The sequence below is a fragment of the Pavona decussata genome, unplaced genomic scaffold (assembly GCF_977016875.1).
Source record: "Pavona decussata unplaced genomic scaffold, jaPavDecu1.1 SCAFFOLD_134, whole genome shotgun sequence".
Lineage (NCBI taxonomy): Eukaryota > Metazoa > Cnidaria > Anthozoa > Scleractinia > Agariciidae > Pavona > Pavona decussata.
Window position 1 is genome coordinate 2,670,658 of NW_028145547.1, and position 24,123 is coordinate 2,694,780.

At 40.0% G+C, this 24,123-nt stretch overlaps 3 protein-coding genes across 3 annotated transcripts in view; 1 reads left to right on the forward strand and 2 right to left on the reverse strand.

Annotated features, from left to right (window-relative positions):
• Positions 1–4,662: 4,662 nt before the first annotated feature.
• LOC146467715 (uncharacterized) lies at positions 4,663–6,694 on the reverse strand. The gene has a single exon (XM_085125484.1). The coding sequence runs from the start codon at positions 6,536–6,538 to the stop codon at positions 5,390–5,392; it is 1,149 nt and encodes a 382-aa protein (XP_084981610.1). The 5' UTR covers positions 6,539–6,694; the 3' UTR covers positions 4,663–5,389.
• Positions 6,695–7,556: 862 nt separating this feature from the next.
• On the reverse strand, positions 7,557–10,591 carry LOC146467716 (uncharacterized). Its single transcript, XM_085125411.1, has one exon. It carries the CDS (start codon positions 10,512–10,514, stop codon positions 9,345–9,347), a length of 1,170 nt encoding a protein of 389 aa, XP_084981537.1. The 5' UTR covers positions 10,515–10,591; the 3' UTR covers positions 7,557–9,344.
• A 12,821-nt stretch (positions 10,592–23,412) lies between these two features.
• Positions 23,413–24,123, forward strand: part of LOC146467717 (synaptotagmin-6-like) — a 29,492-nt gene continuing 28,781 nt past the window's right edge. The window contains exon 1 of the mRNA XM_085125562.1: positions 23,413–23,938. Coding sequence (XP_084981688.1) covers positions 23,845–23,938 — 94 coding nt within the window. The 5' untranslated portion in view covers positions 23,413–23,844. The remainder of the gene's footprint in view (positions 23,939–24,123) is intronic.

The following is a 24,123-nucleotide window of genomic DNA, read 5'->3' on the forward strand; positions in this document are numbered from 1 at the left end:
TCTTACTATTGTTAAAAAATTGTGCTTGAAAATAGCTCTGTTGTGCTTGGAAATAGTCGCTTTTTTTAATCGAAATGAATTTTAAATATTGAATTGTAAATAGGTTTTAATAGCTCTTTTTTCTACTTTTAACTTGTAAATATCAATTTTGCTTGGAATATTATAATAAAGAAAGATATTATAATAATAATAATAATAATAATAATAATAATAATAATCGCTATTGTGGAGTTCTCAGGTGTTTAATGATTAGGTGACCATCTCAGACTGCTTACCGTCGTCGGTGTGTGTGTTAATAAAGCGCCATTTTAAATTTAATCTCAAATATTTTTCCGACTACGTTGTCTGTATCCGGCTTGAACACATACAGTACACAAGTCTTATTTTTATCACTGAGCTCTCTTCAGTCTCTCTCTTGTCATCAAACAAATAAACAAAAAAAAATAGTATTATTGGTTAGTATCAGGATATTAATGATTACTTTATATAAGAAAAAATTGATTAAAACAATAATAAATAAGCAAACAACAGCACAAACAAAGAAAGGAAAACTTTTCTTAGCCCCAGATTCCTCTCGGCCCACACTTGTTGCTAGGGACCTCCATTTCAGACTGAGCTGGCGGACATATACATGCAGTCTTCTCCCTTTTAAACGTTTCCAACATGAATCAGATGGAACATAACGTCAAGATTAAAGACTACAAAAGGTATGAAGCTCCAGGACCGTTTGTTCGAACCAGCTACCAGCTTAACTACCCCCAAAACTACCCTAACTCCCAGGAAACGCGCAGGATGGAAGAACGATTCCAGAAAATCCAATGGCCGCGAAACAGAACTCTTGTTGGGCTAACAGACCAGGGAGATAGAATGAGGTTCACAAGGGACCAGCAGATAAGTGTTCTGACGAACCAAAGCGACCATATAGCTGATGTACAGCATCACAGACAAGTACTCCTCGATACTGTCAAAAGAAACGTTCACGTTGCTAGGGATGAGTTCGCCCGTGAAGTGTACGTTTCGAGGCCCGGAGTTCGCGACCTTTTACGAGGAACTAAACCACTTTACAAGATTGTAAACCATGGAACATTGTACGGTTAAAGAAGAATACTATTGATGAGACTTTTGAGGGGTTAGAACTGATGGTATTTTGTAGTTTCATTTTAGGTTAAATCGCTTTGTATGTTTATATGTAATGTATTTAGTGCATTAGAATGTAGTAATTTATTCATACATTGAGTGAAAGACAGGTAACTGTGGTGAAATAATACTTACGCTTTAATTCAAGCCATTTTTTGTTATTAGTTTATTATTGTTGTCAAAACTTTCAAGAAATGTTGAGTTGAAATTGACCACATCAAAGTTAAAGGTTAATGTACTTTCAGAACTTTTTAAATTTTATATAAATTCAGAATTGTAGAATTTAAAATCAAATTTAACAAAAATTAAATTTTAAAAAAGTGAATTGACCTGTCTGATCCTTTTTTTATGTGAAGCAAGTTAACACTTCTGACCATAAAGTGTTGTTTCAGAATACATCTGTACCTAGATCCCATGGAAGGTAATTTCTTGGTTTGACAGTGGACCACACCTTCCAGAGTCCAGTTAACTTCATACTTTGCTTTAAACAGCTTTAAACAGACCACCTTGTGGTTATGGATATTTTCTGGAACTGTGCAGTTCTACTGCTAGTTACAGTTTTGAGTGCTGTACTGGTTGCCGCTTTGCTAAGTTGTTAATCAGTTTTTGACAACTAATTTTGAAAACTTTCGAATGGTCTTAGCGTTAACTGGCCTATAGAACTGTGGCACCATTGGGGAGCAAAGCTCAAACTTTTCAGAAAGCAAACAGGGAATTTCCCAACTTTAATTCCTGGAACCGTGGTCAGGCCACTTTGAATGGACGTGATCAGAAAGAAAGTTTTCAAAAGGAGTTCAAAAACTAATAAAAACTTAGTCAATCATGCAGCATTCTAGTATACCGGTAGTTACTCATGACAGCTGTTCAGTGTAATATAACTACTGATAAGTCTTTCTGGGTAATGTCATTGACGAGTCCCCCAAAAACTCTCCACATATTCAGACATATCGGCATCTCTACCTGTGATGAAAGGCCAAGTATCACGGGCAACATTTTTGTACAACCTGTTGCATGACAAAAATTGTTGCATTGCAAGTTGCGTTTGTTTTTTGCCCATGTTAGTCTACCTACATAATTTTCATACTATTAAAAAAAGTAGAAACAGCATCTACTTTCTGCAACATGAAAATTTGTTGTCGAAGGCCTGGAGCTATAGTAAATTATACACACAAAAAGCAATCGCAACTTGTAATGAAATATTTGTTGCACGACAAGTTGCCAGAAAATGTTGCTCATATTACTTGGCCTTAATTTAAGTCAAAGATTTCAGTGGGACATTGAGGAAAGTGCTTAGAAACTTAAGCACACCGCAGTACACTTCAGTCTGTTTCTTGAAGCTATCCTCAATAATTTGTGATTGGATATAGCCAATCTTACAAAAATAGACCGATGATTTGAAGTGGTTAAACTCTTCTGTATAAAAAACAAGTTGATAATGTAGTCGTTAGGCTACTGGAGGAGGGGGAGGGGGGGGGGGTTTGGGGGAGGTAGTCCTCAGATTCTTTAGTGGGGGTGTGCTGCCCCATTTTCCAAACTCTGACCCAATTTCACCATTATTATTATTATTATTATTATTATTATTATTATTATTATTATTTTTGAATCTTGTTATAATGTGTCTAGTAGGCCTGTGTCTAATCTATGGACACAAGGTACTTAATTATCACCCCAGTGAAACAAGACTGTGGATTAGTGCCTCTAGTCAGAGACAGAGTAGGTCAGAATGGATTAAACTTGAAAAATGTAAGGCTATATTTTTTTCAAGTTCTTGCAGAATTTTTTGTTTCCTTTCAAAATGCGCTAGAACAGATCAAGAGATGTTCCTTTGAAGAATTGAGTTGATTTTTTTTCCTCTCGTTGTTCTAGGATTATTTCAGTAGGTAAGTCAAGGTCTTATTTCACCACTTTTACGAAAAGATATCAAAAACACCATAACACTTCCTTTTTAATGTTTCAGTCTCCATACGCACATCAAATACTTATATCTAGATCTTCTTCTTCTTCTTCTTCTTATAATATTTATTATTATTATTATTATTATTATTATTATTATTATTATTATTATTATTATTATTATCGTTATGGTTATGGTTATGGTTATTGTTATTGTTATTGTTATATACCTGCAATCAGTCCTAGCTACTTCAGTATATAGCTAGAGATCTAGAGAATTAATCTGACTGTCATGAGGGGCATCTTCACTGAAGTTTGTCAGCAGTAACTTAACAAACTAGACATAATTTGCAATATGGCAATCTCGTACCCAGAGTCCTCAGGCTCTTTGGCTAGCGGTTGGTCGCCAGGAGAGACTCTAGGGTACTGAAATTTTATTACCGCAGGATTTATGCAGTAAAACAATGCAAGCTGTTACGAGGCAGCCAATCAAAAAAAAATTTTTTTTCCGAATTCTCCAGAGTCTCTCCAGGCGACCAACCGCTGGCCATACAGCCTGAGGACTCTGGTTACAAGATTGCCAATACTTGTGGCTGCTCAGTCCGAGCGCTCTCGTACTCTTAGTCCTCTTAGCTTGTCCCTTGTCCCAGTGGCGGTACTGTACTGTGATGCAAATGAGGCACATCAGACAACGAAAAAGGAAACATAACTAACTGAGAATCAGGTATGAATTATTTCTTATCATACACAGAACAAGAAGAAGAAAATTGTGAACTTAATCGTTTAATCGGGGTCCGGCGTTTAATCGAGAAAATACGGTATGTGATTTCCCTCTAGTCTCGACTCTAGTCAGTTGTTTCATATGGGGATTTTTTTGCGAAGTGAATTGACAAGATCAAGAGAGGACTATTTTCTATTCCTCTAGTTTACGAGGTCGACAGCTTGGATCTCATCCAAAGTAACATTCAGTTCAGATTAAACAGGCCCATAGGACTGGGGGTACCCCCTTCCCCCTTCTCCCTTTCCCCACATTCAGTACAGTGTTGCTCAAATAAGACATTTGAGTTAATTATTGAACTGTATTGTGAAACTATAACCAGCACGATCAGGTTTCGTTTATTCCTCGTGATTCTGAGCTCAACCACTGCAAGGGGCTGCCTCTAAATCCGAACTCGTGAAACTTTTGCAGCAGGCAGCCGTGGTTCACCTTCTCGAAGGCCTTACACATATCCATATAAGTCATGTCCACCTGTTCTCCGTCGTCTCGTAGGGAGCCTACGTGGTCCAAAACTTCCAAAAGGTTGGAGGTGCATAATTTCCCTCTGATGAATTCATGTTGACAATCTCTTACCACCTCGTACAGTCTATCTTTGAAGTGTTGAATACACATCGCTCCAAAACTTTGGATACCAGTGATGGTAAGGAGATGGGCCTGTAATTCTTTGTGCACTTGGGTGGCTTTCGTGACATCAAGGGCTTCGAGCTTCGCTAACCGTGAGCGTTAATTCCGACATATCAGGAGAAGCTGGTGCATTGGCAGCGCTTCCAGATGAAAAGGGGGTGGGGAGGGAGGGGGTGTCCATGATGGGTGGAAACTGATGCGAAGCAGGAGTTAAACAGATTCCCGAGGATTTTCAGCGGAAGATCTTAACGGCGTACGATTACCTGGGTCAGTGGATGCACTGGCTGATATATTGGCGTCGAGACTCGATCAGGAATTGTATGCGATTTGGAATTCAGCTTCAATATCGACAAAAAACGCTTTGGTTTTGTGTTGAGGTCGGACTCGACGGAACCAAGAAACTCACCACGGCTGTTCCACAGCATGCGCTTATCTGTTTTGCGCAAATTTTTTAACTTCTCCCTTAGGTGGCTCGAGGGAGATAGTTTCACCATTTGTCTTATAGATTCCTTTTTCTTGATCAAATTAAGTATGGAACCAGACATCCTGGAAGGTATGGAATTCCGTCCCTTAAGCCTCTTGGTCTGTATATAGTCAGAGACTGCTACGAGAAACATGTCATGTCCATTGATTTCGACAATATACTCAGGCAAATTTAGATTTCTCAACGTTTCTCAGCTACCAATTTTTCCTTCTCTGTCTTTAAAAAAAACTACCATTTTTCAGCGTACAGTTAAAATTTTTGGCCAATTCTCAGCCAACAGTTAACCCCATGCCCACCCTCCATAAATCAGTACAAGTCCGTCAACCACAAGGCAACCGTTTCATGAAAGCACCCAGAGTGCCATATGATCAGATGTGAGCCGCAAGGTATGCTCAGCTGGCACAAGTAAACTTAAAAACTAGCATTGCAGTTTTAATACACTTGACTTAACGGTGTTTCAGGAAGACAAATAGCTATTTCTTTAATGATGGAAAATATGAGAAGCTAAATGGCCTTGACACACTTGTGTTAAACAAAGACTCTTCGTACATCTTTTTCATGGCCATATCTCTCGCCATTTTCTTTAACTTGGCCATTTCTTGCTCCCTTCTTTCTCTCTCCTGTCGCTCCTTCTCAAGCCTTTCTCTCTCCGCTTTTTCTCGTTCTTTCCTCTCCAACTCATCCGCGTATTCCTTCCGTACTTTCTGGACCTCTTCCTCCACAAGCACCATGGCTCTTTTCTTGGCTTTCTCCTGCTCCTCATTTAACTCCTTCCTCAGTCCGCTTTCAGACTCTTCCTTTCCTCTGAGTGAGTGTGTCAGCTTAATAGCAGTGTCTGTTAATCCCAACGAGTAAAGTTCCACGATTATCTTTTGCACCTCCTCAGCCCTTTCAAGCTTCTTCACTTCATGTTGTAATAAGTTCGCTACCTTAGCTTTCCCGTTCACTGTTGTTAACGCGGCGGCAAGACTGTGCTTTCTTCTCGCGCGTGCGCGATCCAGTTTAGCTTGAATCTTTCGGAGGGAAGCGAGTTCTTCGGAATGGGCCCGACTTCTTTCGTACCCGTTGTCGGATTTTTCTTTCTCCTCCTTCTTTCTGAGTGCGCGCTCTTGTATTATCTTCGCTTGTTGCAATTCTGCTCGTTCTTGCAGCCTGTCAATTGACACCTTTTCGGCTTCAATTCGAGACGCGATGAGTTGCGACCGCGCGTCGTCAATGACAACTTTAAACTTTTTTCGTATTTCATTCTTTTTCTCGGCGGCTTGAACACGTATCCCCCTGAGTTCTTTCTTTAACACTGTTTTTGCTCTCTGGCGAATGCTTTTCTCAAAATTTTTGTAAATTATTTTCTCATCCTCTTCAACAGCTTGATCGCGCTCATTTTTGTCAGTATCTCCTTCGTTGTCATCTTCTTCCTCCTCTTGCAGTGCCATCTCCTCGAGGTCGCTGTCAATATCTGGACTATTTGCACTGCTCGCACTTGTTAAATAAGAAAACGTTTCTGATCCAGTTAGACTCATTTTTCTCCTTGTTTCTGCTCCAATTCGCGGTAAAACAAAGCGGTGGTTGTGGTTTAAACCCGCTTCACCTTTTCGAAAACCCATATTGTTGTTTGTTTCCATGTTTACGACAAGAAAAACCGCCACAAGATTATATGATCTTTGAGCCCGGTCCACGGTATTACTTGAAAGCTGTCTAGGTCAGATGAGAGATTATGTGGACCGGACATATATTTTGTTCCATCTCCAATACTTTATCTCCTCTTCATCCCACGTTATCTTATCGTTTTTCTCTCAGTTTCGTTGTCATCCAAGATTGTTTGAATCGTCTTGATCAGTCCAGCCAATAGTGTGTCTAATCTATTTGGTCGTAATGAGTCAAAATAACCGTGACTGAACTTGGAAAGAGAGCCCCATACTAATCTGATAATAGAAATAGCTAGAAACAGTATGGGCTGCCAAGGACATTATGAGTTCCCGTTTTGTTTTGTATACGCTTTTCGTGTTCTCGATCAATAATTCATCTGCAAATTTTTTTTCTGATTTTGCTACCTCATTACAAGGAGTACAATATCCTGGATTGCCGTAACGGTATAGTTTCCTTGTGGCACTTGGTCTGCTCAGTAGCCGTGAGCAATATAATTTTTTCTTAAAAATTATCGATGAAATGAAAATTGAGTTTGAAATTTCTCGTCAAAGTGCGATTTTATCACTATCATACAAAATTTCTTTAACGATAATGAATTTGATTGTGACTGTGTTATTCTCCGCGAAATGTGATTTAGACTGTCACATCAACACCTTCTTAATCAAAGGGTAGACGACCACTGTCTTGTACTCGTTTCCAAAAACTGATAATGATATTGCCAGGTGAGAAATTAATATGCCCAAAATAATCAGGTCACTTAACACGAAATGTCTTGATTTCTGAAGAAATTCTCCCAACTTGCGGTCTCACGGAAACAACAGCTGATACGCGTTGATAATGGGGCTCACAGAGTTATAAGAGCTGATAAATCCTGTTTTCGCAAGTATGGCCAGAACCAGCGTGAAGTAGGAAGAAAAAAATCTCCAAGAGCGATGAAAGCATAGAAATGTAAACTAAAAGAAAATACGCAATGCTTTCTTCGGAGTGGCCGAATTATGCTTCTTTGACCGTCTGTTCCGGAATCATTTTTGATGAACTGTAATCTTGTAGAATCTTCACATTTGTCCAGTTTTGTTAGTTGTATATTTAATAGCATATTGGATATAAAACATGAAATTAGTTACACTCTAGTGAAATTCTGTAGTTTGGTTCTGGGGAGCTTTTTTCAGAACTCTTGAATTAGGGACCATGTCAGATAATACATGCGTATTGCATACCAGCAATCTTACAGCCTGTTTTAATAAAGCGCTCAGATTGTGTGGAAAGTAGAGAGGTGTTTGCAATTCATGGCCAACTATTACTTAGTAAATTTTTAAAATTAATTCAAACCATAAAAAAAGAGCTTTTATTAAGCCCTTTGGGCCTTTAGCCCGTTTCGTAAATATTTTCTCATTACATGCTTAAAACACTATTTAGTTGTTTTTTTTTTTTTAAGAACTAAATTGGATTTTTATCTAAACTTCCCAAAGGCCTGTTCACGAAATACTGGTAAATGTTCAGTTATACCCAAAATTCATTTGTGGGCGTAATTGAGCTAATCAGATCGGCAATCAGTTTCTTCATCAAAAGTGGTGACACTGAACAATACAATCCTTACTAAATCTAAAAAATGTTATCAGTAATACTGTACCGCACTGCAAGTGATCCAGGAGCCGCAAATGATCCCCGACCGCGCAAACGACCCCGTGAAAAGTTATGGAATGGCGAGGACTGTGGATTGGACAACGAAATGTACTTGGACAATAAAATGGTGTGGATGGTGGACTGCCGTAGAAAGTAAAATTCTGTATAGAAAGTGGACTGTCGCGTGGCGTGGAATTGTGTGAACAATAGAATGTATAGCACAGTGGAATGCCAGCTCGTGCAGACAATCTGTGACTGAATTAGTCAGTCATCTTCCTAGGCTTACATATTACTGCAGTCCGTCTTTAACCACACTTTTAGCGTTGTAAATTTTATCGAATACAAGCAAAACAGCTGAATCTAAAGGTCCGTTTGAGCAGCGCTATAGAAACCTAAGGTAACAACTGCGATGTATAACCTGGGTGAGCTCCCAGAAGATAGGGTCGCATTTAGTGTCTCATCATATATATTCCGCGATACATCCCCGGAGACTCTGAGACAGACAGTTGGGGCAGAAGGACGATTTCATACCTCAAAAGCAGAACAAGTGAGAGTTTGTAAAAAAGACAAACGAAATAGCTCCTAAGAAGCTTTCCGATTTCCCTAGGAGATTGTCGTCGTGCCCCAACTATCTGTCGCTAGTCTCTGAAGATGTTGTGAGTGCACTATGTGTGAAAATTATGCGCAAAGCTCTCTGGTTATTCAGTTCTAATCTGTTGTGTGCTGAGCAACTAACAGCCACTGAAGCACAAGTTTGTGCTGGATAAACATTCGAATAGGTTTTTTTTTTTTTTTTTTTTTTTGACGTATATAGCGACTGTGACGTTTGTCCTTAAAAGAACTGTTTGACTCATAAGCATGTGCGTTTTTGTTCCTTCTTGACAATTTTTTTTCGAATCCTCACACTTTTATGGGATCATTTGCGGTCGGGGATCACTTGTGGTTCAAGTTGAGGATCATTACGGCTCCGCGGTACAACATTGCTCTTCGTTAGCTGCAGTTTGCAGTTGGTAACAATTCTCCAATTCTCCGATTCCATGCAGGTGTTGAGTTAATTATAGCCGTACAGCAAGTAACACAATGCTATCTTGCGGCAATGAACACTCTGCAGGATCTACGTAAATAATACTTTTTTGCTGATTTCTAGTCATCTAAATACTATTTGCGTATTGGGGGAGAAAAGTAAGTGAATGAATGCGGCCTTGAAATCCGTGAAGTTAATAGACTGTGATCATACGCACGCCGCAGTGCTTGATTATGTGCTTTCCGCTTGAGGGCTGCCATTATTCTCGCTTGTCGCTCTTTCTCTTCCCTCGCCTTCCTTTCCCTCTCCAGCCTTTCCATCTCTGCGATTCTTTCCTTCCTCAACCTGGCCACTTCCTCCTCTTTCTTTCTCCAGGCCTCCATCTTTGCTCGGTTTCTTTCTTCTTTGACTTTGTTTCGTAATGATACATCCGCCTTTTCTTTTGAATCCAGTGTAAGCTGCAAGGTGTCGGCTTGCTCGCTTAACCCTAGTTCATTCAAGTCTTGCATGAGGTGTTGAATCTCATCGATTCTTTCGAGTCTACGTATCTCAGTTTGCATCAGTTTCCGTAACTTGCCCTTCTTGTGTAAATTCATTGAAGCCACTCCGTTTCTTCTCCTTGCCCGCGCTCGATCCAAATCCGACTGGATTTTTCTCAACATAGCCATTTCCTCCAAATGCTGTTGTACCCATTTACCTCCGGCGCCAAAGTTATGTTCGTTGCTTTCTTTCTTCTCTTTTCCAGCCAAGATTTGCCACCTTCTTTCAGATCTCTTTTTCATGATTTCGTTTTGTTTCTCTTCTGCTCTCTCTTCTAACTTGTTTATAGCTTTTTTCTCCGCCAGAACTCGCGCTTCTATCAAGGCTGAACGCGCGACATCGACAGCTTTTGTAAACTTCTTTTTTATACGCAGCTCTTTGGCCTTAGCGTCTTGCCTGATCTTTTTAAAATCTTCCCTGAATTTTTCTTCAACTCGATTCTCAATATCTTGCATATCTCTGTCAGTGAGAATATAAGTGTCTTCCCTCTTGGCTTTGGTGGAAAACTTCTCGTCCCGAAAATCATCGAAATCTTCGAACGATAATTCGGAATCTGATCCATCCTCTCGACTGGGGCTATTTGAATCAGGAGACAGACTCTCGGAGTCACCAAAGGCAGAATCAATACTTGGAAGACAAAAACTGCTGGATTTCCCTGAATTTGGTCGCGAGCTTTCAGGGCTTAAAAATTGCTCTCTTTCTAACACATTTTTTCTTTGCAGTCCTTTATAAATGTCCGCAAATACTGTCCGATTTTGCGACATCTAGATTTTTGTTGTTTCTCGTTTCCTCTGAACAAAGGAGCACTTTTTTTGACAAAATGTAATTTCTACTCAGACGTTTTAACACTCAACGTTTCGTGATGAGCTATGAAATAAAAATAATTTCCGATGCCTAATTAGTTCCAATGATTATTTTATGTGTTGAAGATGTTTCGCGGCGTGATCAATTGAAACCTCACGTTGCGATAACAAACAATTGTTTTTGATAGTGAATATATGAAAATTCATTTGAACTGCGGAAGAAAGAATAAATAAGTGAATGATCATCGCAGTTACATACGCAACAAAGCCTGAAAAAATCTTTTTTTTTTTTTTTTTTTGCAACTGCTTAAGTTGCGTATATAACTGCGATGATCATTCGCTTATTCAATTGTTTTTGATAAACCTCACGCGGTTTTTGTATTTCTGTCGAGTCTTGTATTCACCTTTATTTCAAGCGTTGACACGAAAAGATGAATTTTATGCTGCTATCATCCCAGGAATAACATTAGGGACGAGGACTTTCAAGTATGTTTGGAAAATTTCCTTGTCATGTCAGTATTCCAATTGAGACTTGAACATTTTTTTGAAAAGATTTTGGGATGTTTACTTATTCCTGCCAACGCTCTCATATCTTATTAATACTACAACCCACGATTCTCTCATTTATAGCATTTTTAGTCTCTTGAAAGACAATAAAATTATTCAGCTTTTATAAAGCCTTCACTGACAGTTTGTACTAGAGGGATATGCGATTATGATTTGTGTCGTTACTGAATCACTTTTCTTGACAATTTTTCGTAGTATTATCCTTTTATAAAATTATTCAACTAATATAAAACCGTAACTGACAGTTTGCATAAGAGGGATATGTGATGTGTCATTAATTACTTTTTCATGTCAGTTTTTTGCAGTATTATTCTTTAGCATTGTCGATACAGTGGATGCTGTGGTCAATTTCAATGTACATATTTATTTTGTGTTACTTTATATAGTTTTATACGTCTTTCATACACCATCGATTCATCTTAGACGTTTGCTCTTTATACTTCCTATAATGTCACCGCCCGTCTCGTTAGAGCCATGACATGCGAGAAACCTGTCAAAACAATTGGATAGTTTTATTTTAATATTTTGGTGACAATAATAAGTTCCCAATTTTTATCTCCTGGTTGTCATGACAATCACGAGAACACGCGCCAAGGTCTCGCGAGTTGTAGCTGATGCTTGGACCGAGAAAACGAGGTTAGTAAGATATTTATTATATCTCTGAGGTTAATTGGGCGCGCGGGAAAGGAACAACTTTCAAATTAAGTAGGCCGTACAGTGAAATACGGCCCGCAAAATTGACCAATCACACCGACGTACTAACTGAGAGATATAATAAAATGATTTATTAACCTTCCCGTTAGCACTTGTCAAGGGCTTGTCGTAGACAGTTTGGTATAAGGGATATTTTTATGTGTTGTAACACATTTTTGATCTGTATATATAAATTGAAATGTGACGTGTTTTCGGGACAGAATCACAGCATCGGTGAAGCATTGTTTAAAAGGAAACAATGGTGCGGGTTTGAGTCTTTTTTTTTTTTTTTCTTTTTTTCGTTTTTCAAGGTTTTTAATTAGCTCTGTAGTATTAAATGATTCCTAGCGGCCTGGAGCAGTAAGCTGGAGATTACTATGGCAGGCTATAGCAGACTAGGCTAGGGTCTACAGAATCAAAATATATATACAAAACGGTGCAAGTTATTGATCAAAATTCATGGACGTTAGTTGATATCGATTTATGTTACTTTCGGTCCTACCTGGACGGTATGTAAGCAGCCTATTACTTACTTCTTATTGAATAACAGTCCGTGTGCACGTGCTAAGTCTGGCGGGAAACACTGGCGTCGCTGTCTGCGTCGCAGTCAGGGCTGCTTCTTCCGCTGTCCTCGCTACTTGAGCTTGACTGCTCATGATAAGAAGACGAGGATCTGGATTCCTGAATAAGCACAGGGAAGTATGAAAACTTAAACGCCCTCGATATCTTTGCGGATAAGATGGATGTTTGTTGTTCATTCCGAAGTGCGACATTCTTCTCTCGTCTTAGCCGAGCCTCTGCTCGTCTTCTTTCACGCTCACGTATTCTCGTCTCTCGCATTTTTTCTTCCAGTCTTCCCAGCTCTTCCATTCTGTGGAAGAATGCTTGCCGTCTGCTCTTCGCGATGTTTTTCGTCTCCAGTCTCTCTTTCTCTTCCATTTCTTCTTGAAGTTCTCTCTTTATCGCCTTTTTCAGCTCGTTTTCTGCCATCATTTTGGATTCCAAAAGGTCGCTTAAGTTCTCTGCGTCTTTGACTCGGTTGAGTTGGTAGAGTTGCTTTATCGTTTTGGTCACCGATTTTGTTAAATTGTTCGACTTTACAGCGCCAGTCTTGGGCTGCTTAAGAATACTCTGTGGCATAGCTGTTGTTCCGCTCGTTTTTGCAGTATATTGTAATCTGTTTTCTTCTATCCCGCCATTTTTCTCGCCGGTACTTTGCTTGGTTATTTCCAGCAGGGAAATCACATCCTTTCCTTTCCCATCCTCGTTCTCTTTCCTTTTATCGCCGATCTCCTCATGAAAGTGAAGATCAAACTTTCTATTTTCTCTCTCAACAGTGTTGTCAAAAATTGAGTTATTTTTGTTGCTATCGTTTCTTTCTCTCGGACTGCCATTATTTGTTTCAGAATTATTCTGTCCCTTAGAAGTTTGTGATGGCAGTTTTCTGCCAGGAGTAGCTTTACTTGTAACAGAGTAAGTTTTTATTTTTGGCAATCTCTTGCCCCCAGGGAGATGAGATTTAGTTGCCGTTTCTTTATGCTTCAACATACTATTCTTGTGTTTGTGTACTTCACGGAGGTTTTTGGTGGAATATTTCCTGCACTGTAAATTTTGAACGCTCCCTATACTAGCGTCGCTGAATGAAGAAGAAGCTCTTTCTCTTTTTTTCTCCATTACTGCCTGCTGAATCACTTCCTGCGCTTCGGTTAAATATTTCTCAACCTCACTCTGCAGCACACGAATGCGATCTTGCAAAAGTTCTGAAAGTTTAGAAACTTTAAACGGTCTTTCAGGAACCTCAGAATCGCCTCTTGGGTTATTCGTCCCCTCCTGCTGCATGCCGCAGAATGTTGCCAAACATTTCGAGTTTTGAACATCAGGTAGGTCTAACCCTGCGCCTTCTTTTTTCGTGTCCTTGTCAACCTCAGCTAACCCCAAACTGTCGTAGCATAGCTCTGGGCTGGGAGGATGTGACTCCAAGTTTATTCGAGGTAGAGATGTTGCTGAGGTGCTTGGTCTTGTGTAGGGCGTATTAACATTTAGTTCGCTCTCCGGCGAGATCATACTTGCCACTGGAATTTCTATGGACCGACTTTTTCTCAAAGAATAAATATTGCTTTTCATTGTAGAAATGCAGTAGCCAACGAAATCTACAACGTCGCAGTGAATTTCTTGTAATTAGCAATTAAGAGGGAATGTCTACTAAGACCGAGCGAAATCATAAAAAAGTGGCACATGATGGAAAAATCAAAACTCTGCATATTCCGTCCAGAGATACTCCATACTAGTTTAAAAAACGTGGTGGGATTTTTTTCCTGAAATATATTTTTTAAACCGGAAAAAATAGAAAAAACAGTGACGGCCCCTCGTGGTGTGAAAAACACCCGAAATAAACATGGTTCGCACCTTCTCGTAAACTTCGTTCTGTTCAATTCGCATCAAAGAAAACCCAGTTTTCTTCTTGAAAATTTGCTTTTGAAATGTTTATTAAGTATCTGAGTCCAAAAATACTCCAGTGGATGAATATTCCTGGTCATGAGGAGCCACAAAAAGTCTCAAAAATTCGCTTCCTCCAAATTCTGAATTTGGCGCACTTTTTTAATAGAAAATTTCGCGATCCGGTAAAACACTAAAACCCTTCAAATTTACAATTATAGATTGAGGAAGTATCGCTCTAAAACCAGGTTTAAAAAATAGCTTCGGGCTTTTTACCAGCGCCGAGCATTAGAGGTCTCAAAATCACGAAAATCGCAATATCAACGTGTAAACAAACTGCACACGACTGCAACCAAACTAAGAGAAACTATTGAAATTTCATGTAGTTTACCTCGGCATTCGGCTTTAAACCACCAGTGAAAGGTCATGTTTCGCTAACTGCAATAAAGCATTGTCTAAATAAGATATTTGGTTGTGTTTGTATCCTTTCATTATTGTATAGCCATCTTGATGTGTGAAGTCAACAAGATAAATTATCATCACTTATTGCGATGGAGCGACAATAAACTCAAATGACTTACCATCGGACCACTTCTTTTCGACTTGAAGATCGTTTAAAATGGAGATGAGTTTGATTTTCTTTGAATTTCGAAACTTTTTTTTTTGTTTCGAGCTGTCGTTTCGAGATCCGTTCGCAGGATTTACTTGAAGCGAAAGCGCTCGACTCTGTTTATGGCATAAGTCACGCAATAAAATGTCACGCTTTTTTAATTCACGTGACGTTAGGTTTGACTATGTTGGGTGAAAAACACACGGGAAACGTGTGTCCTGACATGCTGAAAACAAAAAACAAATTAAAAACAATGAAATCTTTACCAAAGTGTGGACAGGACCGATGATTTATAGCCGAATGTTTTTAACATCTATACACACCAAAAGGACTGAGCCACAAAGCAAGCCTTGCTAAAGTATGTTACTCTGCATTTTAATGAGGTGAAACCTTGGGGAACACTTTTCTTGTTAGAACCACTAAGTATTAACGCCTTGGTTTTCGCCTTCGTGCAAAAGTCACTACGGTCTCATCCCTGACTGTTCTCTTGGGGATGGGACAAAACAATGTTATCAGCCAGAAAAAATCACTCTTCACTGCTGTCTTGCGCATCCTTGACAAAGAGAATGCAGTTTGTCGATGTATGGCTTTTTCCATTGAATTGTTACAGCTGAGAGGTCAATGCCAAAGGAAATACAAATTTCCTAATGGTAAATGAAAAATAGGGGTTGGGCGGGGATGGGGTGAGCGCGTGCTCATTTTCCCGAACAGCGGCGCGTTATCGTCTTTTGATTCATCATTTACCAGTGCTTTCTTCGAGGCAACGTGCAAGAAGAAACCTGCTGTTAAGGTTGCTAGCTACTTCAGCACACATCAATCATTGATCTTGAACTGGATCATTTGTCACAGCAATACATTGTAATAAATTAAATAATGGTTTGTTTCACGATGTAGTTACTCAAGTTGTAGATAGCGACGTTTCGACTGCTTCTGCTAGTCTTCATCAGGCAATGAGGTCGACCGGATCACGCTTCAGTATTTATGTCACCAAGGTCTGATCCTGCAAGTGTCGCATACAGGGTCTGCTTTACTTCCGGTTTGCTGTCAAATAGGACTTCTGAACTAGAACCGAGTCCTTCGTAACGCACTTGACTTGAGTATCCATACCATATCTAGTCTGTTGCTCTCTTACTGACTATGCTGACCACCGGTAACAGCGTGGTTTGTCCCGCAAGCTTCTCCGCATAGTCGACTGAAGCTCTGTCAAAGGACTTCTCGTCTCGCGCTCTAGGGAGAGCTGGTGTCGGCCATATGACAACCGCTTCCATCACGTCTAGCTGTCATATGACGTCATCATACCCCGTTGCGGACCCCAGAGGAGACATGCTTGAACGTACGATCTCTCCTCGGAGTCTCATAGCCGACATTGCCATGCTTTTTGTACTTGTGAAGTTATGGAAGGGGATTCTCTGCCCCTCTCCGTCTCCAGAAGACAAAAAAGAAAAAAAAAGGAGTTCTAGATAGGATTTGAGCTATGTTGACATGCGAAGGAGTATACCATGTTTACTGAATCGCACACTTTGGTTTTCGGACAACCAAAACTGATAACTCTTCAGGTCGCTCTAGGACGTCGACCCTTGCAGCATCTTGGTTGATAGAGCGCCGGCATGTGGGCCTTCCATGACGATGTAAAGATGTTTGCCTTTGCTTGCTTCACAGTCAATGCAAACTCCTCTTTAAGTCCGTTTAGCACATCAACAGTGTGCTGCGACATCAGAATGTTTATCACTAGAGAGCTCGCGACGCAGCGTGTCTGGTGAACGTATTGCGCGAGACAGGGCGCCTGTCTCATGTGGTGTCATTTCTTGGCATGTACCTGACAGGAGCCACCCCTTGTCCACCATCAAAGTTCGTCCGCTCGCATTTTCCGATGAGCGTTTTAGCTGAGACCTAATAGGGCTGACGTCTGTAGGTGCCAAGTGCGAATTTAGTGCGTCTATAGGCCTAAATGTAGCTCCTGATGTGATATAATAAAGTTACTTTATGTTCCAAATCTGAACTGTGCAAAAGGACAAGCCAAAGGGTCTCCTATATGTTTTTGCGGCCGAGCCTTTCACACCTAAATTTTAACTCTTACTATCGTTTCACACATACTGTGTACTATGAGTAGAAACCCCCCCCCCCCCCCCATCCCCCCAATCCCCTCGGGCTCGATCCAATGCTTGCAGTTTCTGGTACTGTTTTTGGTGTCGCCTCGGTAGCTTTCGCAATAGGCCCGCGGTCACGGCATATACCTATGCAAAAGATTGCTAAGCTCACTTATTGATTTATGTAGTGATTAGTTTAAAGTTCAAAACACCAGCGACGAAAAAGACAAATGCTAGTCACGTTTGGGTTATACTCCCAAGCAGCCGCTTTTAGGGGAGCAGGTAATACGATGTCCCCTAAAATGACGACTGCGTGGGTCCAGGCTACGTTTGGATTGCACTGTTTCCAAACTAAATTGGCCCATTGTTCGTAAATCAGTTACAGAGGAGGCCAGCGTTTATGACAAAATTAAGGTGTACTTACCAATTCAAGAGCCCAATGGAATCAGTACACCGGTTTGTCGCAATAAAGCTATGGACTCTGACTTGCCTATTCCACGGTCTGCTATTCTCACCTTGTCAGTATTGCAGTATGTTGAGAGAGCCCATGCGGATCTCGTCATCGGTTAGCACCTCTGCACCGGCCAATTTCGCACTGAGATGGGACAGGTTAGACTTTTTCAAAGTCCGTTTTCGTGGGAGTCCAGTCAGGTGCTCGGCTCACGACTCCGTCGCCTTGTTGGTCACTCTTTCGGTGCATAAGAAGTCGACTTGTGGCAAGTCTATAATGGCTTACACAGAAATGTAGCGGAAGAAAGAATCACGCGCGCGCTAAGATAAGCTCAACATCACTTATTCGAATACTGCTAGTGTTGTCCCGAAACGTGTTTGTTTTGTGAAATCTCACGAGGTATGCATTAAAGGGCCCTAGCCAGCCACGGTTTTTTTTTTTTATATGCGAGAGTTTGGCTATTATATTTTACTCGGAGCATGTCGAAATGAACGAAATCACTGTGAAACTACTAAAGATAATGAAACATACTTTCAGGAACACAACTTACAGTAAAGCAATAAGATTTAGCTTCACCATGCAATATCAATAATTTTGATGGCATCGAAAATGGCGGAGGCTGACTAGGGTCCTTTAAGTTTGTTGTTGTCTTAACGGTTTTGCACTAGAGTTGCACCAAAGAAAGATTTGAACGGTTTACTAAAACACTTTTTTCTGTTTGACCACCTTGTCAGATAATTGAAGCATCCGCAAATCCCACAAGCTGATTTCACCCGGTCACAACCGAAATGGCCGTTAGGATGATTGAAATTATCAGAAAATTCTTTAAACGCAGCGTAAATACAAAAATCTACAAGTGTTTTATAACATGGAAATTTTGTATATTTGGTAATTGTTCCAGCATCATCATTGTGTGTCCATCGGGTGCGTGACGATATTTCAATCAGAACAACGGCGGTGTTTATAAGAACACAACAGATCATTGTAACTAAAATAAACACATTAAAAAAAAGTGCTACAGATCAGAGAAAATTAACGATTAAACAGAAAACTGAACTTTTTTAAAGATCTTGTTAACGAAGAATTGATGCACCCAACCATTTTTCAGGTACTGTTATCATCGGTGATCACGGAACTCTTTATCTGTCTGTATATCTTTATCTTGTTTATAGCTGTTATTTATGTTGGCAAACCGACACATGCGAAAAGAACGAACGTCATTCTGGTTGAGAAACTAAAAAAGTTCTCGTTAAGTCACAATTTTCTTATATCCCCTTATACCGGTATCTGTTCAATTTCCTCTCGTTAAAACATCATTCAAGCAATTATCCTTGCTCAATAAACCATTCACGCACACGCCATGACCGTCGTGAAATAAACAACCTGAATCGAACATCACTGTTCACGGAGAAATTCAAAAGCCGCGTTAATGCGTGAACAGTCACGTTTGGATGTTCAAATAACTTTAAAGGAACTAGTTTCAGACGCCCTGATGTTTGAATTTTTTTTTTTCGATTTTGGCCATATGTAAGAAAAACCAACACTCCGAAGGAAGCCGTTGCGTGACCGAAACAAGTACAGTCAAAAACAATCGAAGACGGAAGATTATAAAGTCCGGCGGTTTCTGAGATGACTGTGGAGAACTTTAAAATTAGATATTTCTGTTAATATTTTCTTTGAGCCGACAAGGTTTTGTTACCGTCAAAGGATTTTTGCCCCTTCAATTGGCATTTGCCAAGTGACGTGAATGCGATAGCAGAAGTCATTAGTCACTGAAGGAGATCAATTATCAACCCTTCGAGCTATGATGGCTTTGTATGGTGCTTTAAGCCAAGAAACTGATACTTAGATGACATCTTATTCAAGGTGAGCTAAATATGAGCTTTCTGTTGATTGGTCCATCGTACTATTGAGGGAAACAAGGAAAAAAATTACAAAAGTCTTCGGTGATTTTGACAAACATGTTTATCGCTTACAGTTGTTGACAGATAATGTTGCAATTATCGGGATTTTGAGAACGTTAGTTCTCAGCGCTGATAGAAAGCCCGAAACTGATTTTTAAACCTGCTTTTAGAACGGCATTTCGTCAATCAAGAACTCTAAATTTCAAGTGATTCGGTGTTTTACCGGGTAGGGAAACTCTCTCCTGAAAAAGTGCGCCAAATTGAGAATTTCGACTGAGCCAATTTTAGTAACTTTCGGTACCTTCCCCATGACCTTCAAAACTAAAGCAGAGATCTATTATTGGCCTCAAACGATTCGTAAACACTTCAACTGCACATTTCCAAGCTTAAAATGAGGTTTTTTATCTATGCGAATTAAACAGAGCGAAGTTGAGAGAAGGTATGGGACACGTCTATTTTGGGTGCTTTTATAGACACTTGGGCCCGAACACATTTTATTCAATTTTTCTGGGTTTAAAAAAGAATTCCGAGAAATCAAAACCACCACGTTACTAGAACTACCATAGGGTATCCTTAGTCAATTTGTGAACGACTTTCATTTTTTATCATGTGCCACCCCTCGCTCGGTGTTAGTAGACATTCCCTCTTAAGACTGCTGTTCAGGTATTCAATACTGCCGTTTACGGTCGTGGCAAAACCTGAGGCAACGTACTAGCGTAGCGAACACTGGACTCGATTCTTCAACTGAACTTTTGAACCTGTTTATCAGAACATTGTACAACGCTTTATTCCCGTCACTTCTTTGCTCGTTAATGTTCTAATTATCGCCGCGCCGCTGAGGTTCCGCGATGTGAGTATTAAATAGCGAATACTCACTGAATTTTTTGGCTATTTTCACACTTTCATTTCTGTTTTAATGACATTCTACCAGTTAACAAGAGTTCAACGATTTTTTTCTAAGTGTTAATAAAGTGAAAATTCAATGAATAATGACGCCCGAAAGGTTGTTACGGTAATGTGTGGTTGCCGAGTTAGTATCACATTCGTACGGCGCAGCAATGTAAGAAAACTCCGGCCCACTTTGCAGTCTACCCTTGAACCAGATTCGTTCCCTGTCGCTCGTTTGATCGCATAGGGTAATGGAAAGTCCGACGTTTTCAGGACAGGTCGCAATGAGTTGTGGGAATCGATATTCCGACCCTATTTTTTTCTTCGCACTTACCAAAATTCAGCGCGCGCGAAATGAAGGCCCATGACCGCGAAATTTATGTTATGCACCAATCTCCCAATATCTGACCAACCCAATACATGTATATTGTGGACAAGTCGATCGAGCTTTGAAAACAGCAACAGTTGAATTCCATTATGTGTCACAAGTAATAACCTCGCTCTCAGCGCGATGAACCATATGGTGATAAGTGAAAAATATATGGGGAGGAGGGATGGCACAGGGGTGAGAGCACTCGCTTCCCAACAATGCGGCCCGGGTTCGCGGATTCCCTCGGTGTTATATGTGGGTTGAGTTTGTTGTTGGTTCTCGTCCTTACTCCGAGAGGTTTTTCTCCGGGTACTCCGGTTTTCTCCTCTCCTCAAAAACCAACACTTCCAAATTCATTTTCGATTGCTCGGAGTATTAGCATTTATTGCTAGCGGCCTAGCCAGCCTTTCACAACCGAGGGTAAATAATTAACAATTATTCCACGAGCGCGCGTTGGATATGAGATGATAGATAGCCAACGAGGCGCGTAGCGCCGAGTTGGCTATAATCATCTCATATCCAACAAGCGCGAGTGGAATGATTGTTTTATTAAAAACAATTAAGAAATATTGCTAGATCTTGCTGATTTCGCCTTGCAAGAACAACTAGAAGAAGTGATTTATTACAATATTATATGAAGTATCATATCAGTTTGAATCGAACAGCGGACGAAAGCCGTGGAAGAACATCGCTGTTATGTACGCAACTTGAGCAGTTGCGAAAAGAAAGCCTGAAAAATAATTGGACTTAACTGGGATTCGAACCCATGACCACTGCGTGAATGAATTTAAAAACATTGAAATATTCTAGACCCTGAGTACGAAAATAAGTTAATTGAATAGTTCAGTAAAGAAAAAGAAAGAAAACGAGAACTTGAGTTTCCGTTCCAGAAGCCTACCTACAGGAAACTGATATATTATATGACGCATTCGATGAATGCTTTGTTTGTAAACTTTGCATTGAAAACAACAAATAATTCGTACAGTTTAAAAATCAAGCCGGTTGCCGCCAAGAGTGGCGTTGTCTGAAATTTCAGCAAAAAATACCGTGGGTTAAATAGTGCGCGTTCAGTGATGTATCAATCAATATTCCACCCTAAGTGATCAAGGCGAACTTCTCTCTGATCCTTCATGCATGGACAACTCAGGTTAGTTTACACTGAGACTCATATGAGTAACGTTTCCAATGCTGTTGTTTGCTGTGTATTTTCGTATGTGCGATAAAATTTGTCAAGCTTTTCCTTGGCAAGTCTCCCGTGTGAAAAAACTTGAGAAAGTTGTCAAGTACTAACATTAAGGAACTTAGGCAGCGACGACGGCAAAGCCAACGAGCCAAAAAAGTATATGATGAGAAAATCAGTGGGTAGGAGAACAACAACAACAAAATGTTTCCTAAAATTGTGAGATGCCAACGAGAAACTATGAGAACGTTATTGAAATTATCATCGAAAGATTTGGCTCATGTAAAAATGGCTGACATTTAAATATTCTTTTGTCTGCATTCAAATTAGCCTCACTAGCCTCGTTCAAGGTGAAAAATCCTTTTGATTTTTGAACTCAAGAACGAGGTTAGTAGGGCGAATTTGAACGCCAACAAAAGAATATTAAAATGTCATCCATTTTGCATAGGGTCTATCCTCCGACATAAAAAATCCTGCCCAACTCACAAGTGGCTCAAAACAAAACAAACAAGCGGTATAAAATCCAGCAGAACAATAGTGAACGAGGCTACAAAAGATAGAAAACGAAGAAAAAATGCCACCGGTTTTTAAACCGAGTATCGTCCGAAGATTATGAACACACTGCTGACCAGAAATTGTAAATTGAGCAATGCCACTGGGAGTAGAAAATAATGCTTTGTTTAAACATTTAACTCTCGTTTAATGTAACGCGGAAATGAGATGTTTATAAGCGTTTTTTAATAGGCCTTATCACGGTTTTCGACGCCATTTTGACGAGTAGGCAAACACGTCTGAAAAAACAGTGTTTGTATGGGAATCCGATGTCAAATAATTTTCATAAAACATCGCTTCTGAAAAAATCATAAATTGGAAACTTTTGGAACTGGGGAAAGGATTTTAAGAAAAAAATTGGAGGGATGTAGCTGTGCCAGAAAGCGCCCAGTCGTGTTTTGAACTTTCCATACATTTCCCTGTATTTTTTCCCGCGAACTATTTTAAGTAGCAGTTCACGGCTGGTTCGCTATACAGTGCCAAAAGTTTCCAATTCATGAATTTTCAGAAGCGCTGTTTTTTGAAAATTATTTGACATCGGATTTCCATACAAACACTGTTATTTCAGACGTCGAAAACCATGAAAAGGCCTATTAAAAACTGAATCATCGGATGGCGCATTTCCAGAGTTTCGATTGGTTTAGCAGCCATAGTGTATGAGCCATTATACCATGCCCCGCTAATGTGGTAATAGTACGCGTCAGGTGGAAAGAAAATATAAATGAGCAAGATTTAGCAAAATTTCGTGGTTGTTTTCAATTGCAATTGTTCCACGCGCGCTTGTTGGATACGAGATGGTAGAGTGCCGAGTTGGCTATCCGCATCATCTCGTAGTTTAACGCTCGCTCTTGGAATAATTGTTAAGTATTACCCAAGCATATTTGTCAAAAAGTTGTCAGATTCTTGGTTACGAACATTGTTTTCTTGACCACTATTCAGTTTAAACAAGCCAACGTGTTAATCTATTCGAAGCTCGTCGCCTTGTAAAGTTAGAAATGTCGCATTAAAAAACTGGGGCGATTTTAGATATCTTTTATACTGTGCGATGAAAACCAGCAAAATGAGCCGGTTGTAGAGGTACAGTCAAAACTCGTAGAGAAAGAGGGAATTGGCGCACATGAAAGACCGGATTTCTTTCAAAATCATTCAACCGAGCAGGTTGCTGTCAATCTCTAGACGACAAGCTAGTTGTTTTCAACTCACTACAAAGAGCAAGGGGACACATGTTTATTCATATTGGTAGAGGCAATGAAAGGACTTGAAAACTGTATTGTTCCGGTGAACTCATGCACGGTTAAGTGGCGGCAAAGTTGGCAGAAGACACCCAAACTTTTGAGGAATTACGATTTGAAAATTTAATCCTCGCCCAATCCACGAAACCGCTGTATGTCCCCATTCCTGCCCTTTGCTCGCGCACCGGAATTAGTTCAACCGGAAATGTAGCATTCAGTTGATGAAACATTTTTAAAAGTGGCCTGACTGACATAAAACGGCGTGAAAGGCAGATGAATAACACAACCTTAGAAGATTTGCATTTTGCCTGAGAAAGCTCGATGAAAGAAAGCGACGAAGAAAACGAGAAAGTTCACAGAGTGTTGTTGGATTATTACACAAATGACAGCGGGACAGCGGCCATCGAAAGCACAGGTTAGTTTGATTTATACTCAGTAAATAGCTTCCTAAAGAAATGGAGAAACTTCAAGCAAACAAGTTTTGATAATTGGCAGCTTTGTTTTGACGAAATGTTGTTTCACACCGGCCTCTGTGGCAGATTCTCCCTGGTTAGTGTTGTTGCCGTTTGTTTTTTTATTTCACGCTCTTAGAAAGCTAGA